An 8,762-nucleotide genomic window follows, 5' to 3' on the forward strand; every position below is an offset into this window, starting at 1 on the left:
AACCTTTCTCTGATAACTGTGTGGCAAACAGTTAAAACGTTTATAATTATACTCATCACACTATACTTTTATTGTTTTCAGTCACTCAGTGCAGTCCAACTCTGTGTAACCCCATGCACTGCAGCACGCCAGGCTTCCCTGTCCTTCACCATCTCGTGGAGTTTGCTCAAGCTGTTGTCCATTGAGTCAGCGATGCCATTCAACCATCTTGTCCTCTGTGGTCCCCATCTCCTCCTGCCTTCAATCTATATTTTAAGTAACAATTGTCTCAGTGCTGCAATCACATGCTTGTTCCCAAGGCTGTATATCATGGGATTTAACACCAGAGTCACTATGGGGTAGAACAAGGAGAGCAGTCTGTCAGTTCCTGCAGAGTGACTGGATTTGGGCCTGAAGTAGGCAATGGCAGCAGATCAAAAATAAAAGCACAACCAACAGCTGAGAAGAGCACGTGGAGAAGGCTTTGGCTCTTCTGGCTATTGGCAACCTCAGAATAGTGGAAATGATTTTACTGTAAGAGGCAAGTATTAACATAAAAGGCACTGCAGCAACCAGCAGAACTACTGCATAGACTGACAGTTCCTGCACAGAAGTGTCTCCGCAGGCCAGCTTCAGAATGGGGAGTACGTCACAGAAGTGGTTAATCTGGTTCGAATGACTGAAATGCAGAGTAAAGATCCAACACGTTTGCCCTATCTGCAATGGGATTCCACTGATCCCAGAGTCCACAGCCAGCTGGAGGCATGTCTTTGGGGTTATGACCTGGGGATAGTGCAGAGGGTCACAGACGGCCACACAGCGGTCATAGGCCATTACTGCCAGGAGGAAATACTTAGTGGTTCGAGGCTAAGGAAGAAGCACACTTGGGCAGCACAGGCCAACATAGAAATGCTTCTGTTCTGAGTCCAAAGGTTCACCAGAATCCTAGGGAAAGTGACGGACACGTAACAAATTTCCAAGGAGGAAAAATTTGCCAAGAAAAAATACATGGGTTTCTGCAGAGCTGGGTCAAGCCAAGTTATTATTATTAAGAGACTATTTCCAGTTAAGATAATGATGCAAATTATGGAGAGCACTCCAAAGAGTAACCCTTGGAGGTCTGGAAGGTCAGAAAACCCCAGGAGAACAAATTGTATAACTGTGGATATGTTGTCTTCTGCTTTCATCTCTTCATATTTCATCTGTGGGAATGATTCAATCCGAAGTACCATTATTTCACTTTTTGACTTTTGTTTCCTTATGTATAAACAGGATTCTATGTCCTCTTATTTTTCCAATTCCCTAAAGAAACAAAACCTATTACTAATAAGACCTGTGAAACTGTAGTGAAATATATTCTTCATTAATATTAAATATATGTTTTAAAAATATATCTCTAATTTTCCTGAAGAGATCTCTAGTCTTTCCCATTCTATTGTTTTCCTCTATTTCTTTGCATTGATCACTGAGGAAGGCTTTCTTATCTCTCCTTGCTATTCTTTGGAACTCTGCATTCAGAGAGGTATATCTTTCCTTTTCTCCTTTGCTTTTCACTTCTCTTCTTTTTACAGCTATTTGTAAGGTCTCCTCAGACAGCCATTTTGTTTTTTGAATTTCTTTTTCTTGGGGATGGTCTTGATTCCTGTCTCCTGTACAGTGTCACGAACCTCCATCCATAGATCATCAGGAACTCTATCAGACCTAGTCCCTTAAATCTATTTCTCACTTCCACTGTATAGTCATAAGGGATTTGATTTAGGTCATACCAGAATGGTCTAGTGGTTTTCCCCACTTTCCTGATTTTAAGTCTGAATTTGGTAATAAGGAGCTCATGATCTCAGCCACAGTCAGCTCCTGGTCTTATTTTTGCTGACTGTATAGAGTTTCTCCATCTTTGGCTGCAAAGAACATAATCAATCTGATTTTGGTGTTGACCATCTGGTGATGTCCATGTGTAGAGTCTTCTCTTGTGTTGTTGGAAGAGGGTGTTTGCTATGACCAGTGTGTTCTCTTGGCAAAACTCTATTAGCCTTTGCCCTGCTTCATTCTGTACGCCAAGGCCAAATTTGTCTGTTACTCTAGGTGTTTCTTGACCTCCTACTTTTGTATTCCAGTCCCCCATAATGAAAAGGACATCTTTTTTTGGGTGTTAGTTCTAGACAGTCTTGTAGTTCTTCATAGAACCATTCAACTTCAGCTTCTTCAGCATTATTGGTGGGGGAATAGACTTGGATTACTGTGATATTGAATGGTTTGCCTTCAAAATGAACAGAGATCATTCTGTCATTTTTGAGATAGCATCCAAGTACTGGATTTCAGACTCTTGTTGACTATGATGGCTACTCCGTTTCTTCTAGATATTCAGTGGTTTGTTGATGTTTACATATACTTTCAGTATGGAAATCCAAAATGTGAGGCAGTTATTAATTGATTCTTTGTTTTGTCAAGTATGGCTGTCACAGAATAATGACCCTCAAAGACACATTTTATAAGGAAGACTGAGTGCCAAAGAATTGATGCTTTTAAACTGGGGTGTTGGAGAAGACTCTTGAGAGTCCCTTGGACTGCAAGAAGATCAAACCAGTAAATCCTAAAGGAAATCAATCCTCAATATTCATTGGAGGGACTGATGCTGAAGCTAAAGCTCCAATACTTTGGCCACCTGATGCGAAGAGCCAACTCTTTAGAAAAGACCCTGATGCTGGGAACGATTGAAGGCAGGAGGACAAGGGGATGACAGAGTTCAAGATGGTTGGATGGCATCACCAATTCTATGGACATGAGTTTGAACAAGCTCCAGGAGATAGTGAAGGACAGGGAAGCCTGGCATGCTGCAGTCTGTGGACTCACAAAGAGTCAGACCCAACTGAGCGACTGAATAGCAACAACTATATACATATATGTGTGTGTGTGTGTGTGTGTGTGTGTGACAACCTTGTGTGTGCATGCTAAGTCACTTCAGTTGTGTCTGGTTGTGCCACCCTATGGACTGTAGATAGCCAGGCTCCTCTATCCGTGGGATTTTCCTGGCAAGAATACTGGAATGGGTTGCCATGTCCTTCTCCAAGATATCTTCCCAATTCATGGATCAAACTCACGTCTCCTGCAGCTCCTGCACCTCAGTCAGATTCTTTACCACTGAGCCTCTGGGGAAGGCCATATATGACAAACTTAATCATTCTAAATATAATTAGTTCAACGAATCCACCTAGAAAAGTTCTCATCTGTGTTGTTGCATGCACATACACAAACTCTTTTTATCTATGTATCTATCATCTATCTAAATGCTTTAAACACAAAATATAAATGTACATATATAAATATGTATATGTTTTCTGTGTAAAGCTTATTATAGCAAAGCACAATCATCTTTCTTTTTGAAATTTCAACATCATCTCTCTAAAAGTTTGTTTCATAATTTATATTTTTTCCAACTCTTCCCTTAGACCATATGTTCACTTTCTCTTTATCTTCTAATTCTATTATTCTATTTCCATATATGTTCTCTGTACTAATTATATGGTAGTGAAATAAGCTTACATGCTTTCATGTCACAGCTAAAAAATAGTTTATCAATAAGGTTACATATACCAATACACTATTCCAAGAAACAATTATTCATATGATACCTATATAAATATAAATATACAGATACCTTTCAAAGAAGGAAAGAAAGAGAAGATGTCTACCATTACTCCCCGAATATTCTTTTCCAGCAAAGAATCCATAGCTATTAATACAATCCAGATGCACAATGAAGACATATTCACTTTTCACTTTCCCCTAATCAGTCTATTAATCTTGGAAAGACTTTGCACATGTTACTGACCTTCCCATCCTTCGTTGTCAGTTGACTTCAGTCCACAAAAGCAATATTATCCTAAAGTACACACATAGACACACACAGACAAGCATGTGTACCTACATAAATGAATATCTGTTTTTGTGTTTCTAAATAATAAAATTGTGTGTGCTTAGTTTATCAGAATTATAAGTGACTTATTCTGGGAATAGTACAATGCAAAGTAGTAACAAAAGATTATCTTGCTAATAAAGATATTTAATTTTTGTTTATTTTTTTAATTTAAATTTATTTATTTTAATAGGAGGCTAATTACTTTACAATATTGTATTGGTATTTATAATTTACAAAGCATTGGTAGTATTTGCACACATTCACTGTGTTTGAAAAACAAGTGATACAGATACAGATTTTTGGCAAGCTATTACCACTGAATGTGGTAACTAGTTTAGATATGGTTTGTTAGTTGCCAAACCAAAGTGAAAATAATTTCTGAAGCTGTCCACTGACATTTTTAGCTTGTAAAACTTCAGTATCTACCCAAAAATGTCATAATGCTCCAAGATGTCACTCTTATTTACCCTTCTCTATAAAAGGAGAGAGATCCAGTCACATTCGCTCGATATATCAATATTTTTAAATGTTGTCCCCCACCCCCATTAGTTATCTCTTCTCTCTAAAAAAATTTTTTTTTTTAATTAGGCAGGAGGGAGAGAAAAAAGAGAGGATTTCTTAATTTCTGTCTCAATCTTTTCAACATATGGATAGTTTCAGGATTTATCCAATTTCTGCCTAGAAATTTTCCTGGAATTTTGATGTTGCTGTTATTATAGTTCTCTTTCTTTTAACCTCCTGTATTCAATCGCTTCCATTAGATTTTAGTAGGTTATGATGGCTGTATTATCTGAGAATCTTAGTGATTCATTGTTTGTTTGGTTCTCAATAAGAGTTGGTTTTTCCTTCTTCACTGCATTATCAGAATTGGTCACATGTCATCTGGTTGCTTTCTTCCAAGGAGAAAGTGGTACTGCACCTCCCTATCCATCTGGAAATAGCCAGCTCCATGTAAATGTGAACAAAACTGACAAATATTTTTATGGGAATAAACTTTAAAAGCAACGGTTCAAGCTTCATCATATTTTTTAACTTTGAGTAATGGAGACAGGTCATATTTCTGCAATGACCTGTTGCTTGTCTATATGAAGGATTATTATATACACATGGAATTTTGAAAAATATGTAACTACAGAAATAGCAAATAGCACACACAACTAATAATTGAGATTTTCCTTGTTCAGAATGAATACAAATTTATTGTTTGTTATTTTGATTACCTGAATAGCACAAGTTTATTGTAATTAACTGCACAATTTCAATAAAACAAAGGGAAAAACAGAATGATTTACTCTGTGATTTCCATAATTAACAACGATGATTATTTTTGTATTGACCATTTCTAATATGTGTATACATGTAAGGTTTAAGGTGTACAATACTTGTGCTTTTATCAGATCAGATCAGATTAGATCAGTCACTCAGTCGTGTCTGACTCTTTGCGACCCCATGAACCGCAGCATGCCAGGCCTCCCTGTCCATCACCAACTCCCGGAGTTCACTCAGACTCATGTCCATCAAGTCAGTGATGCCATCCAGCCATCTCATCCTCTGTCGTTCCTTTCTCCTCTTGCCCCCAATCCCTCCTTGCATCAGAGTCTTTTCCAATGAGTCAACTCTTCACATGAGGTGGCCAAAGTACTGGAGTTTCAGCTTTAGCATCATTCCTTCCAAAGAAATCCCAGGGCTGATCTCCTTTAGAATGGACTGGTTGGATCTCCTTGCAGTCCAAGGGACTCTCAAGAGTCTTCTCCAACACCACAGTTCAAAAGCATCAGTTCTTCAGCTCTCAGCCTTCTTCACAGTCCAACTCTCACATCCATATATGACCACAGGAAAAACCATAGCTTGACTAGATGAACCTTTGTTGGCAAAATAATGTCTCTGCTTTTGAATATGCTATCTAAGTTGGTCATAACTTTCCTTCCTAGGAGTAAGTGTCTTTTAATTTCATGGCTACAGTCACCATCTGCAGTGGTTTTGGAGCCCAGAAAAATAAAGTCTGACACTGTTTCCCCATCTTGGAAGATACTTTTACAAAAATTTAAATCCTTTCCCTTTTCCCCTAACTTTCCTAACCCCACTATCATCTCTAGGAAAATATATTAAAAAACCATGACTTATGAATATTCCCATCACTTTTTCCAAGCTCATCTTATTATATGTAAAGATTTCAGTAATATCTTTTGTTTTATCAACTCAACAAATCATATTATGAATTTAATCTGATATATGCCTAATAATTACTAATATCATTGTACAACATCATTTATTAAACTACATTCCTAATGAGAGGTACTTTTCACTCTAAGAAATTCTTTCTCTGTAGAATAATTGCTAGGTCAAACTATACATAATATTTTAATTATAGTCCATTACTAAATTAGTTTAAAAACTTTCTGTGACAACTCTTGGAACTGGATAATATGCTTTCCAATAAGTGACATAACTGAGTCTGTATTACAGCTGGGCATATTATAGCAATTGTTGTCTGAAGTTCTTAATACAAGAAAACATTTCACAACAAGGTTATAGAATTCCTAAGCAAATATTGCTATTTGTTGACCCATACACAACTGTATAACTCTAGACAAAAAGGTTTCTCAGTGTTACAAGTAATTTTTATTTTGGTAATAACTACCAATTTATAGGCAGATAAATTGAGTTTAAGATAAATATCTATTGAAAATTTATAACACATATATAAGAAATCAAGTTCTGAAATACAAGTCACTTTTTCAATGAACTAAGGTGTTTGCTTGGCCATTGTCTCAGTGCCATCATGACATCCTTGTTCCTTAGACTGTATATCATGGGATTAAACACAGGTGTCACAATCGTGTAGAAGAGGGAAAGCACTTTGTCAGTTCCTGCTGAGCCTTGGGTCTTGGGTCTTAAATATGTGACAAGGCCTGATCCGAAGAACAATGCCACAACCATAAGATGAGAGGAGCAGGTGGAAAAGGCTTTGCCCCGACTTGTGGCTGATGGCAATTTAAGGACTGTGGAGATGATTTTGCCGTAGGAGACAAGTATCAGCAGAAATGGAACCAAAACAAACAGCGCAGCAACTGTGAAGACCAACATTTCATTCAGAAAAGTGTCCCCACAGGCCAGCTTGAGTATGGGAGGGATGTCACAGAAGAAGTGGTTCAGGAGGTTGGAACCACAAAAGGGCAGAGAGAAAATCTGGCATGTCTGGCCTATTTGGATTGGGATTCCACTGATCCAGGAGCTGGCCACTAGCTGGATACACACCCTGTAGTTCATGACTAGGGGATATTGCAGAGGGCTACAAATGGCCACGTAGCGGTCATAGGCCATCACAGCCAGAAGGAAGCACTCGGTGGCCCCAAGTGTAAGAATGAAACACATTTGTGTGGCACAAGCAACTAGAGAAATCGTTCTTCTTTGTGTCCAAAGACTCGTGAGCATTCTGGGGAGTGTAACAGACACGTAGCAGATTTCCAAAAGGGAAAAATTGCCAAGGAAAAAATACATGGGGGTCTGGAGACCAGGGTCTAGTTTTGTTATCAGAAATATGATGCCATTGCCCATCAAGATAATTATATAGATGAGTAAGAACAGTCCAAATAAAAACCTCTGGAGATGAGGAACGTCAGCAAAGTCCAGAAGAACAAATTCCATCAGTTTACTGAGATTACCTTCTGGTGTTTTTTCTTGGTGTTCCATCTGTGAGAAAGGGTAAATGTATTATCTGCTTTTTATTTTTACCATCAGGGATCAGTGCCTGTTTTATAAATTGTATCAGGATATCCAGGTTGATTTTCATGATCAGTGCAATTGTTTCTAATTTAAGAATTTTTATTATTTCTGCTTTCCCTTTTCTCAGTTTATAATCCATGTGTTATCACCATACACTCTCCCTTGAAGTATCTTTTAGGGCATTCTTTCCGAATATAGTCCAAAGTCAAAAAAGTTAGAGTGTTAGTCATTCAGTCGTGTCTGACTCTCTGACCTCATGGATTGTAGCCCACCAGGCTCCTCTGTCCATGGGATTTCCTAGGCAAGAATACTAGAGTGGGTTGTCATTCCCTTCTCCAGGGGATATTCCCAACCGAGGGATCAAACCCAGATCTCCTGCATTGCAGGCGGATTCTTTATCATCTGAGCCACCAGGGAAGCCCCAAATGCCCTGATCAGCACAGACCTTAGACAAACGGAGTTATTGAAGATAGACCCACAGTGTTGCTATGTGATCTCAGTTTTAAATACTTACATTATTTTGTGGCCATGTTTCACAGTTTGTGGGATCTTAGTACACCAACCAGAGATTGAACCTCAGGCTCACAGCAGTGAAAGTACAGAGTCCTAATCACTGGACTGCTAGGGAATTCCCTCAGATATTTACATTTTTTGACAATTTTATTGCATTTCTCTATGACTTTACATACTTCAGTAGAACTATTAATATAACAGAAATTATCTTCCTTATATATTTTCAGCTACATATTTCAAGTCTTCATTTCCCTCCCATCACTTGACGATCTTGATCATATGTGTTCTTATATACAATTCACATTTTTAGGCAGTTTACAAAAAATATGAGAGACTTTTATTTTATTGTACATAGGGGAATAGAATACACATATTTCAGTAAGATGCTATGTGGGGGCTATCAGAGGGTTTTATTTTGGAAAAGTTGTTTGGGAATAGATACAGAGAGAGACAATTAAGAGGGTCACTGTGGGAAAAGAGGGGTCACCTGGAATACGTTCACTAGCTGTGTGAGATACTTTCTGTCATGCTTTACCCTGTGTTCTGTGTGCATCTCTGATGTCTTTGTTGTTCCTCAAAAAATAATAATAATAATTCAGATAACAGTTTCTAAACTCACTTTTCTTGA

General features: G+C 38.0%; 1 protein-coding gene and 1 pseudogene across 1 annotated transcript; both read right to left on the minus strand.

The window, feature by feature from the left end:
- Positions 1–245: 245 nt before the first annotated feature.
- On the minus strand, positions 246–1,202 carry LOC109569443 (olfactory receptor 10AG1-like; annotated as a pseudogene).
- A 5,423-nt stretch (positions 1,203–6,625) lies between these two features.
- LOC109569080 (olfactory receptor 10AG1-like) lies at positions 6,626–7,594 on the minus strand. Its single transcript, XM_019974400.2, has one exon. The coding sequence runs from the start codon at positions 7,586–7,588 to the stop codon at positions 6,626–6,628; it is 963 nt and encodes a 320-aa protein (XP_019829959.2). The 5' UTR covers positions 7,589–7,594.
- Positions 7,595–8,762: the final 1,168 nt, after the last annotated feature.

This window comes from Bos indicus, chromosome 15, assembly GCF_029378745.1.
Source record: "Bos indicus isolate NIAB-ARS_2022 breed Sahiwal x Tharparkar chromosome 15, NIAB-ARS_B.indTharparkar_mat_pri_1.0, whole genome shotgun sequence".
Taxonomy (NCBI): Eukaryota; Metazoa; Chordata; class Mammalia; order Artiodactyla; family Bovidae; genus Bos; species Bos indicus.

Bases quoted from the DNA above. Each gene is read 5' to 3' on its own strand.
- LOC109569080 (XM_019974400.2), bottom strand. From the start codon at position 7,588: ATGGAACACCAAGAAAAAACACCAGAAGGTAATCTCAGTAAACTGATG.